General features: G+C 32.6%; 1 protein-coding gene across 1 annotated transcript in view; it reads right to left on the reverse strand.

The window, feature by feature from the left end:
• The window catches only part of LOC129217055 (adenylate cyclase type 8-like), a 233153-nt gene that overhangs the window by 87550 nt on the left and 130000 nt on the right, over positions 1–15603 (reverse strand). The window contains exon 8 of the mRNA XM_054851300.1: positions 14494–14647. Within this exon, the coding sequence (XP_054707275.1) occupies positions 14494–14647 (154 nt within the window). The remainder of the gene's footprint in view (positions 1–14493; positions 14648–15603) is intronic.

Raw genomic sequence — 15603 nt, forward strand, 5'->3', positions numbered from 1 at the left:
AAACAAGCAATAGAACTAGAACCTGATTTCTAATTAAATGTGCAAGCGATAACGAATGTGCACAGTTGAATGATTGAAAGCGATTTCCTTGTTTATCCGAAAGTTCGTGAGAGTGATTGGTACTACGTGCCAGTCTCACAAGGATCTCAGATTATTTCCAGTTAATTTGTGTTTCGTTCTTTGATTCTTTGAATTCATATTTTAATCATATTGTACTCAAAATAAAATTTATGTAGTTATATCAAATTTCGTAAATGAAATCATCTACATTTTTACTTAATAACCAGTTTTCCTTCTGCTATCCTGGCGACTTCAGCTTCAAATCCCGATTCTACTGTTTGTACTACTGACCATATAGGAAGGGGGGGGGGGGGGGAGCGTGAGTGCAGATTATCGTTCAAAAGGTGGCGCAGAAAGGTCGAGAACCTCTGGTTTAAAAGAATTTGAGGGATGTTTATAATAATCTAAAATAATTGTAGGCACTTGGAAAAGTCGTATACCAACCATACGTAATTGAATCGCGGAACCCATCCCTCGCGTAGCCAAGACTACACTGTATTGCCCCCAAGAACAATGGCGCAAATCAAATACTACAAAGATCCCCCAAGAACTAGAGCCCGACAAGAGAAAAAACCCCTCTGAAAACACCTCTCTAAAAATTTCATTGGTGTAGTTTGCGCCATGATACCCTCCCCCCCCAGGGGACGCAGTGGTTCATTAAAGTTACCGGAAACATAAGTTTATAACAGCATATGCGTATAAACTTTTTGTTTAGTTTAAAATTTATGAAAATCACACTGCTGAATTTTGAAGCAAATCTTTACTTTCAATATTAATACCCATAAAAAAAAAAAAAAAATTAAAACTCGCTTTTCTATAAGCATAGTGATCTATACTTTACGTTAAAGCCTTTTGTTGCGAATTGAAAGCTGACTCCATCGTATTTAGTACAGAAGGGCAAAACCTGTATTTTTCATTTTTAAAACTGTATTTTTCACTCTATAGTATACGTTTTAGTCAGGTTATTTCAGTTGTGAACATTAAGGCCTTTAGAACAAGAGAAAAAGAGATGTAGATTTAAAATAGTTTATTCTTTGATAAAGGCTCGTTTAGTGTTCGTACGTTTTTACGAAATGTTATGTAAAATTTCATTCCATTCTCTTCATTCGTATAATATTAATGTGGACACATATAGATGGACGCTGTAAAAATATATGGATTCTTTAAAAGAAATTTTTACAAAGAATGACTCTTAACAATAAACTCATTTTCTTCCCAGGAAATTAAATGAAAAAAAAAAAAAAAAAAAAAAAACCAGATTCGTTCAAACTTAAAGCGAAGAAAGAATTTTTCGCTTTGCAAAGGCAAACAAAACATATCAGATTACTATTCAGATATGTAAATTGCATTTTTGATTGCCAAGATGGCATGCTGGCTAAAAATAGTAGGAAAAGGATTTCGTGGTAAGAATTATCAGGATTGCGTAGCAAAATCTTAGAAGTGAAAAGTATTTTGTTCTTTTATGAGAAAAATATTTTCTTCTCAATACATTAGCAGTGTATTTGAATTTAGTACGTATTCTGGCAAATCAGTGTTATGGAGTGTGTTTTCTGCAGCTCATTTTGGTTATTGCGCAAAGAAATAGTTTTTTTTTTTTTTCACATTTGCCATGATATAACACTGGGGAACAATTTGTAAAAAAAATTCTGTTCAGTTTGGTTTTAAAGCTGTTTTATAGTTAATTAGGCATGCTGATTTCAAAACTGTAGTTAATTTTCATCTACGACGTCAAGTTTTTTCGCTTCTCCTTATGAGAATATGATTACTCTCCGCGGAATTGAGCATGGATCAAAGGAATCACTATTGAACTGGCAACTGAATGGGGACTTGAAGTGTGTTCTTCTTCACAATAGAAATTTATTTGGATCAGTCCCCATATGCCATTCAGTTTGTTTAACTGAAGAATGTGAAGACATAAAGAGAGTCATTGATTTGTTACAATATCAAGTGCACCAATGGATCATTTGCTATGACCTCAAAATGATCTGCTATCTTCTTGGCCAGAAATGCGGATATACTGTCTAACCACGGATTGTATGGAAAGGCAAACATCCGGTTTACACGCGGAAATGGAAGCATCTATTAGTTTTCAGGGATGTCAGATTTTGCAGATGTATGTTAGCCTCTAAATTAAGCAGAGTCTCATTCAAATGAGCGGAATACGCGCATACAATTTTTATTTTTCCCCTCACTCAGATGAAGTCGCCTTTCCTGGATGTTTGCCAATTCCATACAATCCGTGGTCAAACAGTACCAAGTATCCCTGCTTTTCATGTATTTGGGACAGCAGAGCTCGTGAGAAACATTGGGTGCAGTTGAACTAGCCGTCAAGTTCTCACCTGATACCTGGTGATCCAAACATTCCACATCAGCCACTTATCGACTGAAAGAACATTATATTTCCACCTCTGCGTATAAAATTGGGTATCATGAAGCAATTCTTTAAGCTTTGCCGATTGAAGAAAACTGTTTCAATTAACTCATTTCGGCATTTTCTAGCCTGTCATTTGAAAAGATAAAGACCGGCGATTTTGATGATCTACAGATTCAGCAGCTTGTTAAAGATGCAACTTTTATCTGAAAAATGCCAAAAATTCTAAAGAATGCTTATTTGGCACTCAAAAACATTCATAAAGACTTTCTTGGAAATACACGAGTCCAGAGTTACGCCCTAATGTAATCCAGACTAGGTTTTCGTTTTTTGTTTTAAAGTTGCAACTGCGCAAGAAATATAACAGTGTGATATTTAGAACATTGGATAATTAAATCACGGTTTCTCAAAACCATCAAAAAAAAAAAAAAAAAAAAAAAAAAAAGTCTAAAGCTAAGAGTCCAGAATTACGCCGAAATTATCCAAGAACTCTTGGAGGTCGTCAGAATGCTTGGCTGCCACACGAGGATCAAATAGCATTTTTTCGCATAGCCATTTTGCACACTTCTCGAAAAATTTTAGTTTAGTCTGTGATGATGCATACAGGGTGAGCGATTCCTCCAAGATTGACTTCAAGCGAGAATTTCTACAGATTAAACACTCCAGAAAAAGATATAAGCGAAACTTTATACCTTAATATGTATAATTACACAATTGTACTTGCGGTAAGTTATTAATATTTTCAGTTTTACTACTTGTTAAAGTAGCAACTGCGCTAGAAATATAACACTGTGGTACTTAGAACATCGGATAATGGAATTACGGTTTCTCAAAGCCGTCGAGAAAACGGAGCTAAAATTTCTGAAGCGTAAGAAAGAAAACGCACTTCAGTCATTTTATTTTCTGACGAGAAATCTTTACGCTTCATTAAGCATATGGAGAGACGTGGCAACCTTCCTTGAAGTAAAATGACAAAAACCAACAATTGGAAACTTTCGATTTCTAAGGAGCTAATAAATGATCGAATAGCTGGGATATAACTCGATGAGAAATAAAGAGAATATTTTTCAAGGGTAATTAAGAAGGAAAATAAGTATACTATTTTGCTTATTTTGAATGAGGCGTCATATTTGCTGAGCTTTACTGAAAAGAGTTAGTGAAAGTTGAGCCAAGAAGGAAATGAAGTTTATTTCAATATGAAAGGTTTGAATAGCTTACTTGGAATCTGATAGGGAATGTTTTGAATTTTATTCTGACACTAACAATTCGTCAATCCCTTTTCAAAATCGCAGAATCAACGGTAATTTAGTAAGTTTTTGACATCTAATGAACCAAAAAGGATAAAATTATATTTTAAGAATTAATCTCTATCAGAAATATAATTTTTAAAAAGAATTTGTATGTTTTACAATAAGAATAATTCAGCAATGTGAGTTTTAGAAGGCAGAGATGATTAGGCTTAGTTTGAAAATAACAATATTCTTCAACAACGAAGATTTGAAAATTAAATGAATGAATTACCAACGTTTTGATGTTCCTCGGAAGACTATTCATCCAAAAGCTCAAACTTCTTTGCATTGAAAAAGGTGTTTCTTGTAACACCGAAACACGTGTCAATGCAGTAGTTTTTAATTTTTGTGCATCAAAATGTTCGTAGCTCATTCATTTAATAATCTTCAATGCTGACCAGAACATTTAAAAATAGTTTTAAAAATATAATTAAACCATTCAAATATACAACTCAAATACTAAGTGGTGCTCGTACATGTCCTTTGCTGCTTTCTATAGATTTAGTTTATTTTCTGAAATAGTATTACATAATTTTACCCTCTTATATAGTTTAAATACCATTTAGTAACTAATCTGCTGTAATCTTCCGGCCATTCCATCTTTAACACTTTAATGAAAAAAAAAATCTTGCTTTAATAATAATTCTTAATTATAAAATAATTGTTGTTAAACGAAATTTTTGATAAAATATTTTGTTTTTGCCTTATTTTCACATCATTATGCAAAAATGGTAAATTTTTTAAAACCCAATCGTATTTAATCCTTTTGTCCTCGCTGCTATATGTTCAAAAATAAGGATACTGTTTCAGCAAAAGCTATGAATAGCTGCTTGTTTATTGTTCTTAAAATTCGCTTAACCTAAAATAAAGAAAGCAATAATGATACGTAGTAACAAACCACAGGCAGAGAAATGTTACAAGGTTTGAAAATCTTTAAGGAAGACAGGTTTATTTTCTGAGGTTTACGTTTTATTTAGTTTTTGCTTTTTTTGAAAAATATTATTCCAGAGATTTTTTCATTTTTTTGCCTGTTCATTAGAAAGAAGTACTTTTATTGAAGGGTTTTATTCTGAAATTAATTTTAAATATTATAGTAATAAAGTGTAGAATGAACTTTCGTTAATCGAAAAAGAAAAAAAAAACTTGAATCTTTGAAAATATAATTGTTTCATATTTATTGTAGCATCTTTAATGCTGTTTATTCTTCTTTAAGGGGGTCCGGGACACACTTTGAAAAAGATTTTGTTAAACAGTTTATAGTTTTGAAATTTTTTGCACTGATTCACCATCTATTTAATAAGTAAAATCATGACAAAAATATTAAAAAAAAGTTTTTTTTAAGTTTAAATTTAATTTGTTTTTTGAAAAAAATAGGGTTGCTTTAAATTGCTATAACTCAAAATATTCTTGGTCAATTTTCAATTTTTGTTTTAAACCTATACTCAAATATCTAAGCTTTAAACTTTATTCGGCGATTAAAAAAAATATTAAGCCAATAAAAAATAAAAAATACTTGAATGAAAATGTTGAACAATTCTAAGATACTTTTTTTTTTAAATCACATCTTTTGAAGTAAACATTTTTTTTTTTTAAATTTGCCGAATGAAAATTCAAGTAAACTATTTGAATAACATATGCTTCAAATTTCATTGCTTTATCTTTATCAGTTCTTGACTGATAAGAGTTAGAATACAAAGAGTCGAGAAAAATTGCATCATGGAGAAAACGCGTTTAAAGTTTACAAGTTAAGAATAATGTTACTTAAATGCAAGCAACAAAAATAATTACATATTTTGTCCTAATTAAGATAGAAACAAGATTCAAACGACATTTTAAGTAGAAAAAAAAAGAAATTTGTTTTTAAGTAATTAAAAAAAATGTAAAATTTGACGATTTTTGTGTTTCGGACCCCCTTAAAGAAGAATCATTTATCCTACTTAAAGGATTAATGCAAAAGAAAAGTAAACTCTAGAGATTTCTAGCTTTATTTCCCTTCTAAAACTATTGCGCAAAACAATATTAATGGAATGAAAAAGTATTAAAATACACCCCCCTTCTTTTTTTTAGAGAGACAATGCCTTATCTCTATGCCCTAATTCAAATTCATTTTTTTTTCTTTTTAAAAATTTATACAAAATTAACAGTTTGCTTTTTGTGATGTAACATATTTGAGACTCCTTTTAAACGGAAAATACTATTCAATATCACTAAAAATGTTTTCTCAATATTAAGGTTCATATTTCTTTGTATTTTATTGATAAAAAGAAGTAAAGAAATAAAAATTATGCTTGATGAAAAGGACTCGGAAAGTTTTCAGAAAAGGAATGTGCTTTATGTGAAATCTTGCCATGGACTTAAAATTCCTAATCCAACATTGAGGATGTAAGAAACGCCGGGGGGGGGGGGGCATGCAAGCATACAAAACGAACCAACAAGAAAAATCTTTATCGATTTGCGTAGCATAGCTTATTTAGGCTATTACGCCACAAAAATCAAAAGAACCAACCAACCAAGAAAAAACTAGTTCTTTCGTTTGATCTTTAAGTGGTCTAGAATTTATTCCGAAAAATTTAAAATTGTTTTATTTCACTTATTTACTTCTGTTTTATCATTACATTTTTAATTTACTTCAAACTTCTTCTCGACTTCACTAAAATGCATATGTTTGATTGTTAAACATGCGTCATATGCCGCAACTTTTATTTTCGAGGTAAACTATGCAACACCAAGCAACATTCCTAGGTAATAAATGATACTAATAAAAATTAATAAATAAATAAAAAAAGTGTTTTAATTATTCTTAACTCTCTTGTAGAAGAGGGGGAAAAATCGTTTGTTTTGAAAGAACTAACTAGATTCTTTTTTCTGGTGCTAAAAGTTTTTAAACTCTGTAGTAGAAAATTAAAAGGTCATTTGTTGGCCTCTGTATTTACAAATATTGGATGATGATTTTCCCGACAGTTTGCTATATTCATTTGCTTGCTTATGTTACGGTTCCACGTTATGATAATTTCGTAATTTAGTCGTCCACGTTTTGATAATTTGCTCGGTAAAATTTTCCTAAAATTGGAATAGAAAAAGAACAAAATCGAATTTTCGAAAAATCGTGTCGATATGCACACCCTCATGCTACAAACTAACTTTGTGCCAAATGTCATGAAAATCGGCCAAACGGTCTAGGCGCTATGGGCGTCACAGTCATCCAGACAGTTAGGCAGAGATCCAGATATCCAGACAGAGAGATTTTCAGCTTTATTATTAGCAAAGATAAAGATTTTATACCTAGATTTACACCCAGGAAAAAAAGCAAAAAGAAATGGCTTATTTATCATCACAACTAAATTTTAAGTAATTTATTATTTTAGTCTTCAAACTAAAGAACAAAAGTGACCGCTTGTTTTTCATGATTTACAAACAGATCAAATGCAAAAAAATATTCTTCGGAATTGGAAACACAAATTTTATATCTGTTTTAATTACTCATCTGAATTTCTTTCTTTGTTATGAAGAACTTGGTCATTTAAACGTTAAAACACATTTAAAAGTTACAGATAAAAAAAGGTTTGGTCACCTTGTTCAGACTAGATACATTTTATTGGTAGTGATTTCTTTTCTAAAAACAATTCAGATTTCATTCAATAATTGTACTGCAATTCTTCTGAATATGACTGCTGAATATGAAATAATGACTAAATGGAATCATGAACCCTGTCGAAGAATCTCAGTGTATTCTCTGAATTTTAAAGACCTATATACATTTTAACTAATGTTTAAAAAAGTTCAATAGTAGCAAAAAAGCTAATTAAATTCGAAAAAGGAAAAAAAGAAATCAATTTCTGTCTATGATAAAACTAGCGTGCATAAAAACCCAGTTACAGATTTTTTTTTTTTTTTTGACTTGCTGAAAAAGTCAATTGAATGAAAAAAAAAATCTTGTCATTTATATGAAAAGATGTTTTTGGCAACTGTTTATTTCAATAGGGAAAAAAATGTAACACCACACCTAAGTAACTGAAAAATATATGAAAGTGTTTGGATTTCAATCTGGTTTATTAATCCATATTACCTTATTACCTTTGGTTTTTTTTAAACATATTATTAATTTTTATTGGCTATAGTTTTTTCTTCAATCAAACATGTTTTTTATTAATATTTTAGATTTGTACAAAAATGGAAATATTTAAGTTTTTAATATTTTTATTCATAATTTTTCGCCAATAATCGGGATCGTAATGAGGGAACGTCCCCCCTCCCTTCCCAATAACTCGTCCGATTTTCTTTTGAATGTGTTGAGATCTGAATCACAAGTCATGTTTATGTGCTTTTTCTTTCGTTTGCAACCGGACGAAAGGGGATAAGCAGAAAAAGCATGGAGGTATTTTTCAAATGAGATTTCATGCTTTAGAGATAAACACTATAAAAAAAATTTAATTGTTTGTAATAATAATTTAAGTAACCTTTTCATGTCTTCATCCAAAATAATATTTTTTTCGGAATTTAAACAAATATCGTCATACTTAGAGCCGCTATATAGATAGGCCGGCACATCAGCTTAAGTTTAGCCATTTTAGATCGGCTTTTCATTGTTGCGCTGCTAGGGTTACCACGTTAAAGTTTCGGATTTCACTAAATTTAACGAAAGTAAAATTTTATTTAATAAAAACTCACGTGCCGGCTAATAATTGCTCACAGTGAACAATCGCCAAACGCGATAACTCGCCAGCAAAGACAACCACTCAAACAGGCGCTCCAATCCAAAAAGGCTAATCTTAAGCTGATGCGTGGGCTCGTATATACAGGGGCCTTAGTCATACCTAGAGCCGCTATATAGATAGGCCGACGCATCAGCTTAAGTTTAGCCATTTTGGGTCGGATTTTTCATTGTTGCACTGCTGGAGTTACCACAGCAAAGTTTCGGATTTTGCCAAATTTTCCGAAAATAATATTTTATTTAATAAACAATTCACGTGGCACTAATAATTGTTCACAGTGAACAATCACCAAACGCGATAACTCGCTAGAAAAGACAACCACTCAAACATATAGGGGCCTTAGCTAAGGTCCCTATATATACGAGCCGGCGCATCAGCTTAAGATTAGCCATTTTGGATCGGAGCGCGTGTTTAAGTGCTTGTCTTTTCTGGCGAGTTATCGCGTTTGGTGATTGTGCACTGTGAGCAATCATTAGCGGCACGTGAATTGTTTATTAAATAAAGTATTATTTTCGGCAAATTTGGCAAAATCCGAAACTTTGCTGTGGTAACCCTAGCAGAGCAACAATGGAAAATCCGATCCAAAATGGCTGAACTTAAGCTGATGCGTCGGCCTATCTATGTAGCGGATCTATTCATACCTATCGAGTAACGCTGACGTTATCAACTGAAACTTGCTCCACAGCATGCGTGACGGCATTATTTCATTGTTGAAGCACCAAAAATTAGAGTAAGTTATTTATCATTTGATAATATTTTTTGGCAATTTTTGACATGCAGGGAAATGATTTATTTTGACAAGGCTGAACTGGATTCGGTAACTTAACTGTTTCACTGGTAAAACAATCATTTTAGGAGAATGATGAAACGAAAAAGTGGTCAACAATAAACGCTATTAATTGGAGTTTCGGGTTAAGCCGCTGGAATTAGGGTTAAAATTTCAATGATCAAAGTATGTATTACCAAACAGGCAATTGCTTCGTTCAAATGTAAAGCGATGTCCACCTGTCACATTTTGACAGGCGATTTTCCAATTTGAAAATAATTTTCAAATGAAGAAATATACATAAACTATTAAACGTGAGGGGAGAACAAAATGAGTTTGCTTTGGGTCACATTTGAAATCAAATTTTGATGTAATAGCGATAGTGAGACAAACTTATAATTCAATTCAGAACAATTGGTAACTTATAAAATTCAAACGACGGATTTTTTTTACAAACCCTGGCTCTTAGCCCTGGAAACTTTTTATGAAATTGTTGAAGATAAGAGGAATTCTGGACATGTCTTGAGACACTAAAACTGAGATGTATAAACCATTATTTTTATTTTCTCATTAGTTCTTAATTTTTTTTATTTTAGCATTCAGTAAAAGATATTAAGATTTTGGTTGCATATAATTATTTAAGCTATTCCGGGTACTGTTACGAACTCATACATAAATAACCTTTATAATAAGTTTGAAGGTCTCTGGAGTAGAATGCACTAAACATAATAATATATATAGATGGAAGGGGGGGGGGGGACGCATGCAAACGGTTTTCTCTTACTTTTTTCAAAAAATTTTCTCAACCCTCAGCGCAAAAATTTCCCCATGATTGAATATCCCTTTTTTTTGAGGTTTAAAAAAAAACCATTTCTTTACTTTATGGTATTTAAAAAAATTTCTTTAGTTGCTCGCATGTGCCCCTATAGAGAGGGGCACATGTGAACAATTGAAGCAAAATATTCAGTTAAAGATCTTTACATTTTCAACCTTTATGATTCGTTAAATATATTCACCTAGAACAAAACATTCAGAAGTCTGACATAATATTAGTGGTGCGAAAAAACGATTGCTACTTTCATCTCACGGTAAAATACACATTTTGTTATTATTTTGTTACTTATTTTTCATTCAAAATTAAGTACGAATCATTATTTAAAAATGCAAGAGATTTAAATTTCCAAGCCAAAGTTTTGGCAATACTTTTCAGATCCTTTTGATAATCATTTACTTTCAAAGATATTTGAAGTCACCTTAAAAGCTACTTGCGCTTCTAAATACTGAATTCAAGCCGTATCAAGTGAAAATGGAAGTCTTAAGCCGAACACTTCAATGAAATTTCGGCACAGTTTAAACATACACGTTGGAAGAGAAGGCTTTAGAAATTGAACTATGCTTATGTAAGAACAAAGGAAGTTTATCGAGCACATTGTCCTGGATTAAAGAGGTGAGAAGTACGCTGAATTTTCCGGTTTATGAATCGATATATGAATATAATTTGGAAAATGTAAGCTGATGTGAAATATAGAAGTATTTTATGAAAAAATTACTTGTTTATAAGCTACTAGCAGTACCCGCACAGCGATGCCCGTGCTAAAAATTTAATGGAAGTCCGTTGAAGAAAAAAAAATTGACGCCCCCTCCCCCTCCAATGTGAAATGATCATTTTTCTTTGTATAAAATACGTACACACCGAACGATAAAAATCGTTCGGTTTACATTGTGTGGACTTTTAGTACTTCTTTTTTGCACTGATGAAGGGGCTTGCCTATGACAGCCCTGCTTGCTGAGTTTTTAACTCTTTTATACTACTTTATTGGTACTTTATGCACGTTGTTGTCATTTTTACTCATTGAAGCAAATTGTTTAGAACGCGGAAAATTCTACCCTTTTCAATGATACATACTAGTAATATGTGCAAGTAATTTTTCACCCTTTTAATAGCCAATAATAAACCCCTAATCTACGTGAAATTTGGGCCTAAATTGGAATAAAAAAAGAACTATTTATCGAATTTTTTTCGAATTATAACCTATGTTACTCAGTAAGAAAGCACCTTTCATATAGTGAAGGAATTTTTTGAATAGGTGCAGGGGTTCCGGAGATTACCTCGAACATATAAACACACAAAAATCCATTAGTAAAGATGATAAATGCTTCTATCTATAAGCCAAAGTACGTCTCTCTCTGTTGAAATGTAAGTAACAGCATGGAGATTTAAGCTATGAAAATTTTCATTTCGCTTAAATCCTCGTGCTATTATTTGCTACCCTTCTAGTTTATGATGTTTGTTGTAAACACAGTTGAGTCTCGATAGTTCGAAGACTCATAACTCGAATATTCCTTTATCTCAAAGTTGTCATTGGGTCCCAAATTCTTGAGAAAGTTGTGTGAACTTCCCGTAACTCGAAATACCTGTAACTCGACGCTTTTATCTGGTCCCTTGAAACTTTATCGAGAGTTCACTGTACAGTAAAATTCCGTTACAACGAACTTCAATGAACCGCGAATTGTTTTCGCTGTAACGAGAATTTCGTTGCAATGAAATTCTAAAATATGCAATGGAAATGAAATTGGGAGGGAAACATACTTCTCTGAAATGGATATTTCGTTGTACAGTGAAACCTGTGTAAGTTGACCACTTGCGGTGCACTACTTTAGTGGTCAACTTAAACAGGTGGTCAACTTACAGAGGTTGATTTACATGAGAAGGGCTAATTCCATGCCTGAAAAAAGCGGTCAACTTACAGGAGTGGTCAACTTCAAAGGTTTTATTGTATTGGATGAATATACTCGCTAAATTTGGCAACTTCTCTTAAAATGTTAGCAGATCTTAAGATAGATACATAGGGTAAGTGCTCAAGTAGTCGGCCATGCTCCAGTAGTCCGCCCCAAGAACATAAAACTGCTTATAAATATCAAAATCGGATATGATGCATTCCCCCCATTCCTTTACCTATCCCCAATCATCATTCAATATCAGTGAAGTTGTGGGTACTTTCTATTAAGTAGTAACGAGTCATTTTATTTTAAGTGGTGTGCCCATCATCCTAGTTCTCGATTCTGCTTATTCTTTTGTTAAGAAGACATATCATCTTTAAATGTTAGGTATCCTTATTTTTTTCGTTCTACTGTAAATTTGCTTTTAATTATGTTTTAATGGATTGCATAAAATGATGTTTCAATTAAAAAATAAGCTCCACCGAAGACTCAATTATTTTTAGAGGGGTGGTCGACCATTGGGTACTGAATTCTTATGCATTTCCAATAGTCGGTCATGGCAGATTTACAACAGGTTTTACACTGTTTGATTGATCTACGCAGTAGTCAACTGCGTTTTTATCATGGATTTTCTGATGTTCATCAAATAATAATTAAAATAAAGTATTGACACAGCGGCAATTTATCTATTTTGAGTAAAAATTCCCTTTATGACGTTATGTCTTCAAAATAAAATGTTTAAGCTTTGCGCCTTAACTGTTTTTGATAAAAAGATTCATTTCGTCATTTTATTGCTTCTAATGTTTGATTTTAACTTAGAATTCTCGAAAACAGGTGTTGTAAATAGTCTATCGTCGCGTTTAGAATAAAAGTTCTATTACTCAACATGTCATTACCAAATGGTGATTAATCGTTTTTCTTATCAAACCATCTAAGGTTGGTGATTTGATTTTACTAAGGCTAATTATTTCAAATGTTGGTACCACTTCTCATTACTGCTTCTATAACCAAATATATAATTCCTTGGGCTTTATTTCTATAGGAAATCAAAATTTATTTCTTGTTTGAAATAATGCTGACTTTGTTTCAAAATTGCATTACGTAGCTACAAATTCCTTTTTTAGTTTATTCATCGTTTACTAATATTCTTGTTGAAAACTGTATGATTATCTGCATGACAACCTCCCTCCTTTCTCAATTTACCTACAGACAACCCCGTCTTTGGGCAACCAAGGGGGGGGGGGGAGGGAGCAATTAACCCCTCTGGATTTTCAAAACATAATGCATTTATGCATTTTGCTTTTTTTCTTTAAAATGCATTTAATTCATACCCTCTGTCCCACCCACCCCCCCCTTCCTCCGAAAAACTTTGAAAATACGGACGAGCCTATATCATCTTATTCCAGTTCGTTCACAGCGAAGTGTAATTGTTTTTTTATGATAAATTTTCATTTAGACATGTCTTTGATTGCTAATCTTTTACACAAACGGATTTTTACTTGCATTGTTTTGAGGGGAAATTATTTCAAAAACTGCAATTTTAATTTTATGTTTGGTACGTTGAAGGTTCGTTCTAATGAACATGGACCAGTCAAGTGTCAATCAAATCGATCAATAATTCGCTCTTTATCGGTCATGAATTCTATCAACTTCTTAACATAAACGGTTAATAGAGAAACATTTTTTTTTTGGGGGGGGGGGGCGGTATCCAAGATGAAAAGTATTGAATGCAATTTTTTTAAGGTAATTCACGATCCAGGTGAGGTTGGTGGTGCACATTAGTCACTTTCACATCACAAATGACATTCATTTTATATTCCCATGTGACCATAAAACCGAATGTCATTTTTTGTTTTTATTTTAATTTTATCTGATAGAACCTAACGCCCCCTTTGATATTCTTCTGTGATCCCCTAGATTCCCTCCCTGCCTCCCCCCTTAGGTTAAGAATTGCTAATGTAGAAGATAAATAATAAACAAAATTATTGCACGTTTCAATTGATGCATATTCAAATTGATTGCAGTTTGGAAGATAATATAAAGATAAACCTTACGAAGACATCAAGAAGGCAGAATGCTTTCGTAATTATTGGAGTAATTAGTTTTGTAAGTACACTGCTGTGCTGTAAGTTTTGCATTCAATTTTGTTTAAATTTATTCACGCACACCCCATAAGAATAAGGAAAATGAAACGACCGACTACTGGGTCATGCATGGCCGAGCACTGGATTTCTATGACCCACTACTGGAGCATTTTCTCGTATTAGCAATAGCTTGGATTTTACAATAAAAATGTTTTTATTCCAGAAATAAGTTAGTGAATCGTTATCAGAAAGGCATAGCCTAAAATCTTACAATGTTTTTATTCTTGTATTGATTGCTGAAATTTGTAGGTTAACAAAACCAACAGCCGATCTCTTACATGGCCGACTACTGGAGCGTTTACCCAATAATACTGTATTACATTTTGATAATGGGGACACAAATCCAAATAATTTATGCTTCCAGAAAAATACTTTACTATGCTCTTTCCAATACTTTCGCATATAATTTTTTGGTAAGAAATAGCCTTACCCTTGATGGTGATACAGACGGTTGGTTTCGTTTGATCAGAAAAGTCTCAACCCCATGAGTTCGCAGGTAAGTGTCTCGCGTCTCTCCGTGCCCCGGATCCACTTCGTAGGCATCGCCCAGGTAATCGAGGGTGGCTCGAGAAATGTGCACTTTGCTGTAAAAGAGAAAAAAAAAATGCATTGCCGTAACCGAGGTATTTTTAGCGGCCCTACAAACGTGTTTCTGACCCTGGAAATCGATTTTACACCTCAAAAATTACGTCAAGCGTATTTTCACACTTTATATCTTAATTAAAAATTTATCATCGCGAAAAATTTGTAAAAAAGTTTGAGGTTTAAAAATATTACATTTGAATGTGTTTTGCCTTTTTGAAATTCAAAATTTCAAACATTCTGAAGGTGAAAAAAAATCAAAATTAAACAAATATCGTCGCCCCAAAGCAAGAACAGGATATCTTACTGTTATTTCTGGGATTAGATGTCTTACTGTTGCTTTGAGGCGACGATATTTTCTTTTTTTTTTTTTGCCATCTTCCACCTCACTCTTAGAAAGTTAGTGTAATTTTTGCAATTGATCCCTATTCTGATGTGGGCAGGTAAAAGGCAGTAATTGTGGATTTTACATTTTTCAAAATTATATTTTGTCATCTATTAAAACAAGCTTGCTTATTCGGTGTCCGATGAAAAAACGAGCTGATGTGTGCATCACATGACTTCCTTTTACTCCAATTTAATGTCATTTCCCCATTATTGACAATTTTAATGTGATTTAATTGTTTATTCTCTAAATATCACCAACAGTGGCCAAATTTAAACCAGATTAAAAAAAAATAAATAAATAAGTAAAAATATTTTTGCCAAAGTTGTCGCCAAGTTGGCGACAAAACTTGGAGATAAAAAAACTGGCGATACATTGCCAAGTGTCTGCCAAATTATAACAACACTTGAGTTTACATAGAAATTAACAATGATTTCCCTTCAAAAAGGAGCAAAAGACCCCCTTTGAAGCATACGAATGCAACCAAAAAGAAAGATGCACAACTAGAATACACTAAAAGTCTACGTACCAAATTTCAACTTTCTAGGACATACCGTTCTTGAGTTATGCGAG

This window comes from Uloborus diversus, chromosome 1 (assembly GCF_026930045.1).
Source record: "Uloborus diversus isolate 005 chromosome 1, Udiv.v.3.1, whole genome shotgun sequence".
Classification (NCBI taxonomy): Eukaryota; Metazoa; Arthropoda; class Arachnida; order Araneae; family Uloboridae; genus Uloborus; species Uloborus diversus.